This window comes from Podarcis cretensis (genome assembly GCF_951804945.1).
Source record: "Podarcis cretensis genome assembly, chromosome: Z".
NCBI lineage: Eukaryota > Metazoa > Chordata > Lepidosauria > Squamata > Lacertidae > Podarcis > Podarcis cretensis.
Window position 1 is genome coordinate 48,183,501 of NC_137184.1, and position 17,142 is coordinate 48,200,642.

The following is a 17,142-nucleotide window of genomic DNA, read 5'->3' on the forward strand; positions in this document are numbered from 1 at the left end:
GGCATCTGGTTGGCCCCTGTGAGAACAGGGTGCTGGACTAGATGGGCCATTGACTTGAATCCAGCAGGGCCCTTTTTTCTTTCTTAGTCTTGACATTCTAACTGAACCACGTGCTGGGGCTTGCCTTTCCAGTTTTCCCCCTCTTGCTTTTCCCTGATAAAGGTTGCTTTCATTTCCCAACATGGGTGTAAACAAGGGTGCACCAGAAGTAACTCTAGCTCACACTAGTAGCATTGTGTGGTTGGCCTGTTGAGACATGAGAGCTGCATCAGCCAGTGAGGCTTGCTCACAACAATCTCTTCACACCAGCAAATGGGAACGCCGGTTCCAGTTGCGGCTGAAGTCTTCCTGTGCTCTGCTCACCTGCAGTTTCTCCCCACCTTCTCCAGCCCCTCCCCCTGGGTGCTGCTCCTTAACCTGTGTTTAAACTGTGGGTGTGTTCCTCAGGTTTTTAGCAGCTGGCGAAATAAAACCTCAGCTATTGACTCATTCACTTCCATTACTCAGTTTAAATGGTGTGTGGACTTAAAACAGCCAGTCCCCGAGGTGAATTGATGCATCCAGACCAGCAGACACTTGGTCAGGACTGTTACGCATCTGAATTAGAGCCAGCCAAGGTTGACTGATGTTCAGGTTTTGTTGTTGTTGCTGTTGTTGCATGGCTATTCTGTTGCATGTAGGCAGGTGCTCTCAGCCTTTGCACAGTGCTGGAGAGTGAGGAGTGGCAGAATATGGAAAACACTTTCTTATTCCCTTTTTCTTTTCCTCTTGCAACTATTGTGTAGTGATTTGCCTACACTACATCACTGTGTATGTGTGTATTATATAAAGGTAAAGGGACTCCTGACAGTTAAGTCCGGTCGTGGACGACTCTGGGGTCACGGTGCTCATCTCGCTTTACTGGCTGAGGGAGCCAACGTTTGTCCGCAGGCAGCTTCCGGGTCATGCAGCCAGCATGACTAAGCCGCTTCTGGCGAACCACAGCAGCACATGGAAACTCTGTTTACCTTCCCGCCACAGTGGTACCTATTTATCTACAGTGTTGCCCCGCCAGACGAATGCCTCGCAAGACGGAAAACCCGCTAGATGAAAGGGTTTTCCGTTTTGGAGGTGCTTTGCAAAACGAATTTCCTATGGGCTTGCTTCGCAAGACGAAAATGTCTTGCGAGTTCCTGCGGGGTTCCCCCCCCCTTTTTCTAAGCCGCTAAGCCGCTTATCAGCTGATCCGCTAAGCCGCTTATCAGCTGATCCACTAAGCCGCTTAACAGCTGATCCACTAAGCCGCTTATCAGCTGATCCGCTAAGCCCCTAAGCCGCTAATAGCGCTAATCCGCTAAGCCGCTAATGGGCTTGCTTCGCAAGACGAAAAAACCGCAAGACGAAGAGACTTGCGGAACGGATTCTTTTCGTCTTGCGAGGCACCACTGTACTTGCACTTGACGTGCTTTTGAACTGCTTGGTGAGCAAGGAGCTGGGACTGAACAACAGGAGCTCACCCCGTTGCGGGGATTCGAACCGCTGACCTTCTGATCAGCAAGCCCTAGGCTCAGTGGTTTAGATCACAGCGCCACCCGCGTCCTGTGTATTATATATATATATATATATATGTATGTATGTATGTATGTATGTATATTTTGAACCACTTCTCCATCGATGCCAGGAAATCCCCAAAGATTCTGTATGCATGGGAAAAATCCCTTTCTGACTGGGTTTTGGCTTGAGCTGGAAGAACTGAGACAACTTTTGTGTGTGTGATTGCACAGAAGCAGCTGTCTGTTCCAGTCATCATTGGAGGAGAAAGGAACTGTAGAAGAACCTGCTGGATCAGGCCAATGGCCCGCCTTGTCCAGCACTCTGTTCTCAGTTGCCTTTGGAAGCTGACAAGAAGGACATGAATGCATCAGTGCCCTCCTCACTTGTGATTCCCAGCAACTGGTATTCAGAAGCATGGAGATGGACCGTATATGTCAGGGTTATTAGCCATTGAGAGCTTTATCCTCTATGAATTGGACTAATCCTCTTTTAGAACTATTCAAGGTGGTGGCCATAGCAGTCTCTTGTGGGTGTGAGTTCCACAGTCTAACTTTGAACAGCATGGAAAAGTACCCTTTTCACATCTGTCCTGAATCTTCAAATATGCAGCTTCCTTGGATGTCAACAAGTCCTAGTATAAGGGAGAGAGAGGGAGAACAACTTTTCTCTATCCACTATCTCCGTTCCATGCATAATTTTTATGTGCTGCTATCACGTCCCCTCTTAAACTTGCCTTTTCTCTTAAGTAAAAAACCCCAAATGCCTTTCCTCGTAAACCGCATAAGCTGGAGCTGGGGAAGGGCTGCAGCTCAGGGGCAGAGGGCCTGCCTTGCATGCAGAAGGTCCCACATTCAGTCTCCAATGGCATCTCCAGGTAGGGCTGGAAGAGAACCCTGCCTGAAACCCTGGAGAGCTGCTGCCAATCAGTGGAGACCAGTGTCTCCCAAACTTGCTGTTTTTGGACTACAGTTCACATCATCCCTGACCACTGATCCTGCTAGCTAGGGGTGATGGGAGTTGTAGTCCAACCAAGACCCAAGTTTGGGAAACCCTGCCCAAGATCATTTGGAAGGCCATTGCCCGCTTGGTGGGAGGTGAGAACTTAAGAAGAGTCCACCCAGTCTGGCACCCTTTCTGACAGTGGCCACCCAGGTGCCTGTGGGAAGCAGGACCCCAGTGCACCAGCCCCCTCCCCAACTTCTGTTTCTGAGCAGCTGGAACTCAGAGGCATAGTGCCTTCAGCAGCGGGAGTGGAACACAGCCATTGTGGCTAGTAGTCACTAGTAGCCTTATGCTCCCTCCCCTTTGCTTTTATGGAATTACGGTGATGGACAGGCAGGCAGCTGACCTCTGTGTGTTCCCAGTGCAGAGCTCAGTGTGTCTTGACTGCAAAAGGTGAAAACTGCAAAGCTTAGCAGAATAAAAGCTTTCGTTCAGCAAACAGGGGGAAGAGGGAGTGTTTTGTTCCACTCCTTCTTTCTTGACAGATCCTAAACTGAGCATGGTGGAATATATATATATATATAGGGATAGTAAGGGCTGGAATGAGGATTGCTAGCGTGGTGCCCAGAGGTGACCTGCCTGGGCCCTGTGTTTTCTGTGCCCTTCAGAGGTTTTTTGATTTGCAGATGTGCCACCTGGCCATAAAAGATGGGCAAGCCCTGGGTCAGAAGGTTAATAAATTCAAGGCTGCTTCTACCACCTCAGCACCAAGGCAGGTCTCCCTATCACCATCTCATGCCATGTGTTTGGCACAAACTGAGAGCAGGAGAGATTGCAGACTGCATTCAGGCCACGGTGCCTCACAGTGATGGATCCCTGAAGCACATGAGCCAAGCTTCATGCCATGCCCACCATGTTTTACCTACCCTGGTCACCTGCAGTGATCTGGGGCTGGATGGAGTAGAGAATTGCTTCCTGGCGCTCAATGGCAGCAGCCAGACTCTGGGCAGGAAGTAAAGAAAGGTCGCCCCAAATATCAGAGGTCGGGAAGCTGCATCTGACCAGTGGACCAGGACATTTCCACCCTCCACCACTTGTGGGCCAAGTCTGGCAGGTGGTTGGAGCCACCCACCTGCCAGTAGCGCAGCGCTGCTCAAGATGCTGCTTCTCCAGATCCCACCATTAGCCAGTATTTTGGGTCTTCAGAAGCTGCTTTCAAGCTCACAGAGTGTTTTTCTTGGGGTTTTGAAGGCATCGCTGACCAGCAGATTGGCAGTGGTAGGCAACCTCCTTGGGGCTCAGACAGGGTTTTACCTCTGCCACACCTGGTGCCATGTGTGACACAGGACAGGGCATATATAATTATTGGGCTGGAAAGGGGCACTGAGCGTGCCGTGTTTATTTAACCTTTTCTTGTTTTCTGCCTTCTCCCCCACAACCCTTGTGAAAATGGATTCTTAAGCACACAGAATAAAAAACAACAACAAAGCACCAAACCTCAGCAAATGTTTGCAACCCCAGACAAACAGGGCCTCCAGACATCTCCATCGCCTGGAAGCACATTCTGAAGCCTCTAGCTTGGAACAGCAAGTGGGGCCTATTGAGACACTTTGCAAACAGGCAGGGGGAATGTTCATTGGTGCCAGTTCAAACAAAGGATTCTGGCAGGCCACCTTTAGCCACACAACAAAACACTCTGCTTTGATTCATTTCACAGCACGCTCTTTTCTGAGTGGTACCAGGCAGCCCATATTCCCCTGAAAACACACAATCCTTTATTATTATTATTAAATTGAGGAGTGGGGAGCCTCAGGGCCAGGGCACAAATGTGACCCTCTCTTTGGCCCTTGGGATTCTACCACAGCCCTTCATTGCCCTTTGCTATGTACTCTCCTTGAGTGCTTTTGCCTGGTTGGAAATATGGCCTTGAACTCTGATCATGCCTCTTGCTCACCCGGCTGTGTAGAAAGTACCCTCCTGTGCACAGGTAAAATCTGCCAATTTTTCCCTCTAGCCCCTCCCACCATTGTCCTGTGACCTTTGGGAAGTTGCCCCAAAGGAAATGCAGCCATTCAGCTGAAGAGGGTTCCCCACCCCAATTTACTTATTTATTTGTTACATTTCCAAGAATATGCACACTGTGTATAATGTGTTCTGCACCATAATCAAAGAATTATAACCCCACTGAGCACTGCACAGTTAATTGCCATCACTTGGAATTTTACTGTGTTATTATCATGGCCTTAGTGGAAAGCGCTGTTTTGAATAATGCTTTTTATAGCACTTGGGGAGGAGTTTATGGAACCAAGGATGTGGTGGCGTAAAAAAGTTTGAGAACCATTGATTTGCAAGTTTTGTTTTAAACATTTCTGTCCTGGGTGACCAGAAGCCATGACACCTAAACCAGTTAAGAGTAAAGAAGCTACCTGGCATGCAGTCAGTGATAATAAGCCAAAACTTTGGTTCTGTGTGAGCCTTGAGGAAACGTTCTCCCCAAAACCAGACTGTGAATAAATCACACATGGAAGCACCCTGGCTGGCAGTATTAATGCAATACATTGAGGCTTGGAGGCACCCAAAGAGCTTCCTCCTTGATACTATTCAGGGTACAGCATCGTTCTTTTGCAAAACCCGTGAGCTTGTGAGATCTTCTCCAAGCCAAATTAGGAGATTTCAGGTCTGCTTGTTTCAGGTCACCCTCCGAGGGAGTCTCTTCCATGGTCTAACAGCTCTTACTGTCAGAGAGTTCTTCCTGGAATCTCCTTTCTTGTAACTTGAAGCCAGTGGTTCGAGTCCTGCCTTCCAGAGCAGGAGAATTTGTCTATAAGTCTTTTAGAGCCATCCAAGTTGATGGCCTTCGGCGCTTCTTCTGGCGGGAGCGAATTCTTCGGTTTAACAGGCAGCCACAGTGTGCCCTGTTCTCAAAAGTAAACAGGGGGATGGTTAGATATTGATAGCATTAATGGCTTAGCTAGAACACTGCTCTCTCATGCCTGGAGAAATCCCACTGGAGGAGTAGCAGACACAGCAGCCCATTTTCTGTTGCAGTCTGTTGGGAAAGGAGGGATTTCAAAACTAGACTGGTGCTCCTGATTTTATTCAGTGTTCCTGCTTCTCTTCCACCTCCCCTCTCCCTTTCCCCTGCAGGTGCTTGTTTTAATGCATGAAAATGGCCAGCACTACACAGATATCCAAAGATGAGCTAGAGGAACTCAGGGAGGCCTTTGCCAAAGTCGGTGAGTGTCTATTATGGCTTACAGCACCATGAATTATGCATCCGGGTGTCAGGAGTGGGTGCCTCTGCTCTGGGAGCAGCAAACTGGATCCCAAACACTCTCTACCGTGGTGTCTTTATGTGCCAGGTTTGTTCGTGCTGCCCCCTAGTGGGTGATCTTAGCCAAGCAGCCAGATAATATACAGAACAGAGCCTAAAGTCTGAACTGAAAGGAACCAGTGCTATTTAAATGATCATAAAAAGATGGATATATTTATTGAAAATGTATTTAATAATAATGATGATGATAATAATAATAATAATAATAATAATAATAATAATAATTTGTTATTTAAACGCCCCCCCCCCCGATCTGGGCGGCTCCCAACAGAATTAAAAGCACATGAGGTTGTGATCCAGCATCGTCCTGTATTTTCCCCGCAACATTAACCCAACATAGCAGAAGCAGTGTTTCCTTCCAAGTAGACCTGGGTTGGTCTTGAGATCTGCAATGGAAGCCTTGCTACTGCTTTAATGCCGCCCTCGTGAGATTCATGGGGGTGGAAGCATGAGAGGGGCTTCTCTGCGGCACTCCCCAAGCTGCAAATTGCCTTCCTTTCCTAAGGAGCCTGCGGCCTCAGCATGGGATGTGCTTTGGAAGTCAGGTCAAGAAGCACCTTTTGGGGAGATGGAAGATAAGATCAGGCTGTCCCTCCCATTGCAATGTTGCTTTGGTTTCTGTTTGCTGTTTATTCAGTTTCATAGTGTTTATGTATTACTTGGTTTCCTTTCTGCGTTGAGCCGTATGTAGCCTCACCCTGGGACCACATGGTGAAGCACAGGCTACAAATGCATGCTTATGTATGAGTATGTACACCTGCTTTCCCCATTTTATGGGATGCACTCCTTAGTGGGACGCACCTGTCTCCATCATTATGAACTCCCAGGAGTCATTTGAAAACTTTCCTGTTTACCCAGGCATTTGATGGCTAAGAAATGCAGTTCCTGGCAACCCCAAGATCACTGGATGATAACTATTTTTAGAATGTTTTAACTGTTTAAGAATGTTTTTTAAGTAAATACCTAATTAAATAAATGTGGGTGTTGTGGGCTCATTTGAGAGCAAGGGCAGAATACAAATTCAGTAAGCAAGCAAGCAAGCAAGAAAATGAATGAATGAATAAATCTATATTTTGTGACTTAGAAGCAGCTTAAGGTAAAGGTAAAGGTACCCCTGCCCGTATGGGCCAGTCTTGACAGACTCTGGGGTTGTGCGCCCATCTCACTTAAGAGGCCAGGGGCCAGCGCTGTCCGGAGACACTTCCGGGTCACGTGGCCAGCGTGACATCGCTGCTCTGGCGAGCCAGAGCCGCACACGGAAACGCCGTTTACCTTCCCGCTGGTAAGCGGTCCCTATTTATCTACTTGCACCCGGAGGTGCTTTCGAACTGCTAGGTTGGCAGGCGCTGGGACCGAGCAGCGGGAGCGCACCCCGCCGCAGGGATTTGAACCGCCGACCTTTCGATCGGCAAGTCCTAGGCACTGAGGCTTTAACCCACAGCGCCACCTGCGTCCCATGCGCCACCTGCGTCCCATAGAAGCAGCTTAGAACAACCTAATATCAAACAATAAAACTCCACAAAATTTTTCTCACAAGCCTTGTGGTTTTTTTCTTTTGCATTAAAGATCTCAACAGCAATGGATTCATCTGTGATTATGAGTTGCATGAACTTTTCAAAGAAGCCAACCTTCCCCTTCCTGGATACAAAGTGAGGGAGATCATCCAGAAACTGATGATAGACGGGGACAAGAACAAAGATGGGAAGATCAGCTTTGAAGAGTTTGTTTACGTAAGTGGGTCATCTAGTCTATCCCCTGCAATGTAGGAATATTTTGCCTGTTGTGGGACTTGACCCCAGATTACGAGTCTCATTCTCTACCGACTGCGCTAGTTTGTGGAAGCTCCAAAGTTTGTAGAAGTACCATGAAATATTTAGGGGTGGGACCCTTGTGGGTGGGGGGTGGGGAGACTAAAAAAAACAGCCCAATGCAGACTTTGTTCAGTGGTCATTTGAAATGCTCACTGTTTGTTTGTTTGTTTGTTTGTTGGTTGGTTGGATGGATGGATGGATGGATGGATGGGGTATCATAAACCATGTGCCAAGTGCACTAGAATGGAGTACACCTTGGGTTGAAGTAGCTTCGGGTTGCGCTCCATGGCGACCTGGAAGTGACGGAGCGCGTTACTTCTGGGTTTCGCCGCTCGCTCATGTGCAGATGCTCAAAGTGACATCACGCGCATGTACGGAAGCGGCAAAACACAACCTGTAGACATGCAGTCGTGTCTTACGTTTACTTCAGGATGCGAAAAGGGCTCCAGAACGGATCCCGTTCATATCCAGAGGTACCAATGTAGCTGGAATCCTGAACAGAAAAGACACTGCAAAAATGTTTTGTCTTGTGAGCTGGTTCTCACTGAGGTGGCAAACCCAGGTTGTGGTTGCAGCGTTTGAAACGTCTATTAAGGGTTTTCCAGGATTGGGTCTCCTTCATGCTGAGCATTCTGGTCCACATACACCTGGATCCCCATTTCCTACCTGCTGAAACTCCGTATTATTGAGGTTGGGTTTGGCAAAGCGCACAACCACAATCAGCCTCCAAGCTTCAAGTCTGACATGGTGCACCTCAGGTATAGGCTTAATATGTCGCTAAGAGCCAGGCCTATCACTGACTGCTCGTGTTTTTATTTGTGCAGATCTTCCAAGAGGTGAAAAGCAGTGACATCGCCAAGACTTTCAGAAAAGCCATCAATAGAAAAGAAGGCATCTGCGCTATCGGTGGGACATCTGAGCTCTCCAGCGAAGGCACCCAGCACTCCTACTCAGGTAGTCCCTGAAGTAATCTTTTGGACTAAGTTGAAATACATTCCTGCATCCTATGCTACTGAGGTATATTTTCTCTGCCTCTTTTTTGTGCCCTTGAGGTGTAAACTGGGTGCAGAGACGGCACTTCTAGGAAGACCCCATCAGTTATTTTCAGGCACCCCCTCAATTCCCTCCATGCCGGTGATGCAAATCCCTAGCTCCAGCTGCATCCTGGGACCCATGTGCTGTGGCTGAAATGATGCACGGAGTCACACACCATAGCAGTGTGGTGTAGCGGTTAGCATGTTGGGACTAGTACATTGGAGACCAGGGTTCAAATCCCCACTCAGCCATGCAGCTCACTGGGTGACCCAGGGGGCCAGGCCCTGCCTCTCAGCCTAACCTACCTTGCAGGGTGGTTGTGGCGATTAAATAAGGAGGGGAAGAACCATGTATCCCACCCTGAGCTCCTTGGGGGGAGAAACTAGGATCTAAGTGCAACAATTAAACAGTTGCCCGGCAACAGATACTTTGGGGTGCTATTGCTACCTACTGTGGAGGCGGATCATCGCTGTCATGGTGAGTGGTCCTCTTTTAAAGCTATCTAGATTGGTGGCCATCACTGCCTCCTGTGGGAGGGAGTTCCATAGTTTAACAAGGCACTGTGTGAAGAAGGACTTCCTTTTGTCTGTCCTGAATCTTCCAACATTCAGCTGTGTTGGGTGTAACCAGTGTGGTGCCCTGTAGCTCCTGTCCTTCTGACCCTTGGCCAAGCTGGCTGGGACTGATGGGAGTTGGAGTCCAACACCACCTGGTTCCCCAGCTTTGCCATAAGCTATTACTGGAATGCACTCTCTGTTGGGTGTGAGATTCCAAGGAGGCCTCGTGGAGCCAGGGATCTCACTGGGCCTTCTTCACCCAGTCATGCTCTCTCGGCCTAACCCAGCTTGCCTTCCTGTGTTTTTGTGAGGATGAAAGAGAGAGCCATCCCATCAGTGATCTGTGGTAGAAACGTGAAGACTAAATAAACAAACAGAGGGTGGATGGATCAAAACTCAAGAATTCAATTTGCAGTCATGGTTCCCAAAGTGATTGGTAGCGCTCCCTGGTGGGCAGTAAGATCAGCTGGAGGTGTACTATGGGGGATTTGACCCCAGATGCCACTGGATCAAAGTTCAGTTTCGTGGAATTAATTAAATGAATCAATTTAATTGTATTCCAAGTCAATGTGCAATTAAGCGTTACTGTTTTTAATTTATCACCACGGCCTTAGTGGGTCTTGGAAGCTGCTTTGTGAATAATTATCAAAGGTAGGGTGCACTGGGGAGGAGTTTTATCTGAACAGTTCAGATGGTCTCTGCGTATGTCACACAGTTAAAAGTTGTGCAGATTTGTGGGAGGCCTATAGTTAATTGCTTGAGGCGCAGGTGTTGTTTGGTGTTTCATTGTGGAACACACATACACCAAAGCCATGAACTTCCTATGGGTCAGCCCCCACCTTCTGCAGTATCTAAAGTGATTAGATGTGGGTGGGGGGAGCCTGTCCCCAGGGTTTTCTGGTGCCTGATGAGGCACTGAGTCCTCTTGTTTTTGCTTGCCACCTGTGTGAGCCCTAAACATACAATGAACTTGACAGTCTCCTTCTTCTTCAGAGGAAGAAAAATATGCCTTTGTGAACTGGATAAACAAGGCTTTGGAAAACGACCCGGACTGTAAGCATGTCATTCCAATGAACCCAAATACAGACGATCTCTTCAAAGCCGTTGCAGATGGGATTGTGCTGTGGTGAGTTTTTTCTTTGGAGGGCTTTTGTTCTCTGGAGTTATGGATGCAATTAGAAAGGTGCAGAAAGGGGAAAATAGTAATCTCCAGTTAAGTGACATTCCTATATTAGCTTTGCTGTCAATGTTTTAGATTGTCACACTTCACATGGGTTCATTTGATATCACACTTCCCTCCAATAATTTTATTTTATTTTTGCTCTTTAGTCTTTATTCCATTATGTTTTCAGAGAGCTCAGGGTGATGTACATATTATTAACCATTCGTTTAAAGGATTTTTTATCCCACTCTTCAGTCAAAAAACTCCCCCAGAGCAGCTTATCAATTGCAACTTTAAATAGCAAAATGAACCAAAAAATCAGTCTGTATAATTTAATGGCACAAAAGGAAAGTGAATTTGGAGGGAGATGGAAATAAGGAAACTCAGGTACAAGTTCTTAGTTACCAGCTGGGATGGAAAAGCTCAAGGAGAGGTCAGTTGTTCCAGTGGAAGTGTGGACTCTCACATACTAAAGCACACACGATTTTATTCTTTAAAAAAGGAGGTTAGGCTGAGAAAGACTGATTGACACAGCTAATTGGGGATTTGAACCTGAGTCTCCCTCATCTACATCTGCAGCACTGACTGCTCCATATTGACTTAGCATATAGCACCAGTGGCAATGTTGAAACCAGTTCTTGTAACTCTGTATGTCAGCTCTTCCCTCCTGTCTAAAGTTCACAGTGTATGGTTTAGGGTGTCCTGTTGGGTATTGTGTATGTGCTATAGAAGTTCAGCCAAGTGGCTAAGCTCACCACAGGAAGAAAAAAACTGTGTAGCAGAGATTGCTTTTACTTGGCCTACACAAACACATGCACAAAATATGCACACACTATTTAAAGCTGCTACAGTAAATTTTCTCTTTCTGAGCCCAGAGGGGTTCTTTGCTTGCCAATTCCTTGCAGAGACCACAAGGCAAATGCAAAATCTAGTTGCTAACAAAGTTCTGCAACTTCCAGAGTTCTCAGAGTCCAGAAGTTCTGAGTCTAGAGGTCTTGCATGTTGTCCGACGTCTGTCAGACGAACCCTTTAGAACGTCTTCCACATTTTCACAGGCTTGTTCCAACAATCTCCACATTTCCCACAGATTCTCCTTCACTCCCCAGCACTGCAGCTTGAGCCCTTTTCTGCTCTGTGCCTAGTGATAGTTGGCCCAGCAACAGAGACGTGACAGTCACAAGATGCCTCAGCTGCACATGGGCAAAATAACATTTCTGCCAACTCATGGAGAGCAAACCTCATGGTTCTCTCTCCCCCCCCCCCCCAGTTTCCTTAACACTTTCCTTATTCCCTGGTTAAAAGTACATGATTTAAGCCTTAAGTATATATGGCTTGGGTCCAGTCCACCCGAAAGATCCTTTCTTCGTATACGAATCTACATGGATTCCAAGATCCTTTGTTGATGGCCCTCTCTTCATCCCATCAACTTCAGAGCAGCAGCTTATTCATTATTTCTTCATTACATTTGTACCTTACCTTTCCTCCAAAGAGCCCAAGGTGGCGTACCTAGTTCTCCCTGCTCTTCTTTTCATCTACACAACAGCCCTGTGAGGTAGGTTAGGCTGAGAGGCAGCGACTGGCCTAAGGTCACCCAGGGAGCTTCATGTCTGAATAGGGTCTCCCACATCTTGGTCCCGCTGGTGGTGATGCGAGAGAGCCTTTTGGGTGGTCGCTGCCATATTGTGCAATTCCCTCCCAAGAGAGGCTGGCCTGGCTCCCTCCTCCATATGACCTTCCTATTCAAAGAGACCTTTTGAAATGGAAGTGCAGACTATTCTGATCTCTGGGATGCTGTCAGGGCAAACTGCATTTTAATCGCTGGTTCTGAATTCATCCTGTTGAGTTTTTTGTTTTTTTAAAAAAAGTGGTTTTTAACTGGTTTGTTTTATAACTTAGTATTTATAAAGTCGTTTAACAATTGTTGGAAGCTGCCTTGAATCCCAACTTAGGAGAAAAGCAGGATATAAATACTAATTCTAATTCTAATACTGTGTTCCCCTCTGTCCAGCCTCTACCTGCAGCCATCAATGGGAAGCACAAGAAAGAAGCCAGCATTTTAAATTCCAGGCTTCTCTCTCACGCATTTCACAGGCCTCATGCAAGCGATTTTGACAAGCCACCTGTCAGTCATGTAGCATCATAAAGATGTGTGGTTGCTGGTTGTGTGGCCCCATCCACCTGCCCAGTTGGGTTTGCAAGGCCAGTCCTGGTAAGAATCCAGGACATGGAGCAAAAAAGTCTCTGCACCCCTGCTTTTAAGGGTAACTTTGCTAAAAATAATCTAGATCACAGGAGGGGAAAACTTTTTTTAAGAAAATAAAACCTCTGCACTGATCTGCTTTGGGCAGAAAAACAGTTGCTTATAAGTTCACATATATTAATGAAGAATTCGTTTTTTTAAATTCCTTGCTTCTTTGAGCAACATTGCAGTAATATAGCACTAATATTATTTGGAGAAGTTATTCTGCAAACGTCATTTAATCATGCCCTGCACCTTTTCACTGAATTCCCCCCTCCTCTCACATGAGTGCATAGACCCTGACTAATTTCAGTTTGTTCTCCCCTGCTTCTTTCCACCAGTAAAATGATCAACCTTTCTGTTCCTGACACAATTGATGAAAGAGCGATCAACAAGAAAAAGCTAACACCATTCATAATTCAGGTAGGGAATCCTCCTCCAACTGGCTTCCTCACTTCCCCAGTGGGTTAAAATAATGCTGGGGTTGTTCATTGACCCAAGGGGGATGAGGGGCTTTTTGCTTTTAATTATTGAAGGGGCCTCTTGTTCTGTGCTTTTGTTTTATATCAAAAAGTAAAAAGGTAAAGGTAAAGGGACCCCTGACTATTAAGTCCAGTCGTGGACGACTCTGGGGTTGCGGCACTCATCTCGCTTTATTGGCCAAGGGAGCAGGCATACAGCTTCCGGGTCATGTGGCCAGCATGACTAAGCTGCTTCAGGTAAACCAGAGCAGCGCACAGAGACGCCATTTACCTTCCCGCCCGAGTGGTACCTATTTATCTACTTGCACTTTGATGTGCTTTCAAACTGCTAGGTTCGAAGTAAAGGTAAAGGTAAAGCTACCCCTGCCCGTACGGGCCAGTCTTGACAGACTCTAGGGTTGTGCACTCATCTCACTCTAGAGGCCGGGAGCCAGTGCTCTCCACAGACACTTCCAGGTCACGTGGCCAGCGTGACAAGCTGCATCTGGCAAGCCAGCGCAGCACACGGAACGCCATTTACCTTCCCGCTGGTAAGCGGTCCCTATTTATCTAAGCACCAGGGGTGCTTTCGAACTGCTAGGTTGGCAGGCACTAGGACCGAGCGACGGGAGCGCATCCCGCCGCGGGGATTCGAACCGCCGACCTTTCGATCGGCAAGTCCTAGGCGCTGAGGCTTTTACCCAAAGCGCCACCCGCCTGTAAATATTAATATAGGTTAAAGAACAGGTGAAAGAACCACCACTGGGTTCGAAGCTTATTAAATGGAAATGCATTGTAGCAACAGCATTTGGGGAACAATTTTTGCTTTGAGCCAACCCCCCCCCCAAACCCCAACACCTGTTGGATTTGTTTCTGTTTTTTCCCTATCAGCGCCTCAAAACCTAATTCAACAGGCAGAAAAAAGCTTTAACTGCAGTATTTAATGTTGCTTTCAATGAAACAACATTAAATGTTAAGGAACGCTATAAAGCTCAGTTCTGGAACATCTGTTTTGCACACAGAAGTTACCCAGGTTTGGTCCCTAGCATCTTCAAGGTAACACTCAGAAGGACTCCTCAGAGAGCTTCTGCCAGTCAGTGTAGACAACACTGAGTTAAATGGACTCAATGGCTTGACTCTGTATAAGGCAGCTTCCTGTGCTCCTGCAGTTTGCTAGCATAGGGTTCAAGATCAACAAGACAGGATTTTTAAAAACAACAACAACAATGGTCTAGCATTTTCATTTGAACCACTGCGCAAATAACCCCTTTGTGGGGGAAGGCAGTGGGTAAAGGAACAGCCAGGCAATTTTGGGCTTCAGTAATTTAGCTACAAGGGATGCGGGGGGCACTGTGGGTTAAACCACAGAGCCTTGGGCTTGCCAATCAGAAGGTTGGCGGTTCAAATCCCCGCAATGGGGTGAGCTCCCATTGCTCATTCCCAGTTCCTCCCAACCTAGCAGTTTGAAAGCAAGTCAAAGTGTAAGTAGATAAATAGGTACCGCTCCGGCTGGAAGGTAAACGGCGTTCCTGTGCGCTGCTCTGGTTCACCAGAAGCTGCTTAGTCATGCTGTCCACATGACCCGGAAGCTGTACGCTGGCTCCCTCGGCCAATAAAGTGAGATGAGTGCCGCAACCCCAGAGTCATTCGTGACTGGACCTAATGGTCAGGGATCCCTTTACTAATTTAGATACAGTTCATCTGACCACCCATAGAGGGGACAGCTCTTAGGCAAGAGATAACGGTATGAAAGGGGGATCCCTTATGACTTGAGCCCCTTCTGTCTTCAGGAAAACCTGAACTTGGCCTTGAACTCGGCCTCTGCCATTGGGTGTCATGTGGTCAACATTGGAGCAGAAGATTTGAGGGAAGGGAAGCCACATCTGGTTCTAGGGCTTCTGTGGCAGATCATCAAGATTGGCTTGTTTGCAGACATAGAACTCAGCAGAAATGAAGGTAAGCCAAAGGCTGCACTCTCTTCCCATCCGGATGACAGACTAAGAACTACCCAGCAAAAGTCACTGCTGGACCCAGCCACCCTCTTATTTTCCTTTGAGCAGGCCAAGTTTTGCATTTCGTTGTCATCACTGCTGCTGCTGTTTTGGAAAGTGGCTGGCCCCTATTTGTGGGAGTGAGCAAGCCAGTAGGATGCCATGGTTAGAACGCTGGGGTTTTTGCCACGGTTAGGGTATCCCTAAGATGTTTTAAGCTATCCAGGTGCAGTCCCCAAAACTTCCCAGGTGGGACTGAGAAATCCTCCTGCTTGAAACCCTGGAGGTCCTCTGTCAGTCAGTGTAGACTAGGTGTGGAGACCCTTTCACCCTCTAGATGTCGTTGAAGGACAGCTCTCATCATCCTGGGCTGTGCTTGTTGAGGCTGATGGAAGTTGTAGTTCACAGAATCATAGCATTGTAGAATTGGTGGGGACTCCAAGGGTCCTCTAGTCCAATTCCCTGCAACACAAGGATCACCACTAAATCATCCATGGCTGATAGCCATTCAACCTCTGCTTAACAATCTCCAAGAAGGAAAGTCCACAGCCTCTTGAGGGAGACTGAGCTAATATAGACCGATTCTATATAAGGCAGTTCCCTATGATAAGTGGAGGGTCAAAGTTGTGTTTCCTGCAGAAAGTCCCAGATTCAGTCTATCACATATCCAGGTGGAGAACTCTGGATTCTGTAGTTGGGGACAGAAAGCATAGCTCAACAGTGCCAGAGAAGGGCCATAGCTCAGTGGCAGAGCACCTGATTTGCATGCAGCAGATCTCAGATTCCATCTCCAATGGCATCTCCAGGTAGGGCTGGCAATGGCTCCCTGCTTGAAACTCTGGAGAGCCTCTGCCAGTCAGTGTAGGCAGTACTGAGCTAGATGGATCAAGTATTAAGTATTAAGACAACTTACTTCCTCCCTTAGTCAAATGTGATTATGCCCCTTTTAAATTAAGATAGCTTCGTTTGGGAGGAACGAAATGCAAACCTAGCCTCTCCCAATGGTGCCCTCCAACATCCATGACCCCGTCCTTTTGTTTCAGCCTTGGCTGCCTTGCTCCGAGATGGGGAGACTTTGGAAGACCTGATGAAGTTGTCTCCAGAGGAGCTGCTCTTGAGGTGGGCCAACTTCCACCTGGAAAATGCTGGGTGGCACAAGATCAACAACTTCAGCTCAGAGATCAAGGTATCCGTGGGGCTGGAGACAGTGGGGTGCCTTGTCTAAGCAATAAAGAAATGGGCTACAACTGATGTTCTGACTGCCTTGCAATGATCCCACCTTAAACATCTGGCTACAGGCATAGTTCTCGCTTTGTACAGAGAACAGTGGGGGAGAATTTCACGCCCATCTCTTCCGGGTTGAGGGGTTTTGCCGAGACTGCCTGGTCTGAGGGCTCTTGAAATCATGTTAACTTTTCAACTAGGGAGGAGCATACCTGTGATGCTCTAGCTTTTATGGGGCTCTCGCCTTCCCCAACCAACATGGCCAATGGCCAAACGGCCTTCTGTGTGCTGTTCATGAGGCAGAAACATTGGCAAGATTTAAACATTGCCTAAAGACCCATCTATTGAAGCAGGCATTCCCAGACTCAACAGATGCATTTATTGATATTCAACATAATATTTAATCAGTAGCTTCTCTGCTTTTACCAATGTATTTCTTTGTAATTTTGGTTTTAAATTTTCATACATTTTTATTTTTATTTTTAAAAACCACCTTACTGTGCTTTATGTAAGCCACTTGAGGATTTTGCACATTAAGTGGTATATAAATATTACTGAGGGTGAGGATAATGAATTATTCCTACAGATCTTGCTGTAGCTTTGGGAGTGGGAGACACCCCCCTCCCAAAAAGCTGGATTATCTACTGGGGAATATTCCCTGGTTTTTGGAATTGAAACTATTTTCCACTGGTTCCCATCTAACCACCTTACTTCTCTTCTCTCTTTCTCTCATGCTTCCTGGATTTCTGCTGTCCTTCTTTCGCTCTCTTGCCTTCCTTTCTCTCCCCCTCCCCTTGCTTTTATTTTTGCAAGCTCACTGACTTCAGTAACTCTGTTAAGGTATCAAAGCAAT

General features: G+C 47.1%; 1 protein-coding gene across 4 annotated transcripts in view; it reads left to right on the plus strand.

Moving 5' to 3' along the window:
• PLS3 (plastin 3) overlaps positions 1-17,142 on the plus strand; it is a 65,398-nt gene that overhangs the window by 38,178 nt on the left and 10,078 nt on the right. For all 4 annotated transcript variants that reach the window (XM_079962797.1, XM_079962798.1, XM_079962800.1 and 1 more), the window contains 7 exons: positions 5,623-5,711; positions 7,376-7,539; positions 8,445-8,574; positions 10,206-10,338; positions 12,955-13,036; positions 14,865-15,030; positions 16,109-16,251. In XM_079962797.1, coding sequence (XP_079818923.1) covers positions 5,639-5,711; positions 7,376-7,539; positions 8,445-8,574; positions 10,206-10,338; positions 12,955-13,036; positions 14,865-15,030; positions 16,109-16,251 — 891 coding nt within the window. In that variant the 5' untranslated portion in view covers positions 5,623-5,638. The remainder of the gene's footprint in view (positions 1-5,622; positions 5,712-7,375; positions 7,540-8,444; positions 8,575-10,205; positions 10,339-12,954; positions 13,037-14,864; positions 15,031-16,108; positions 16,252-17,142) is intronic.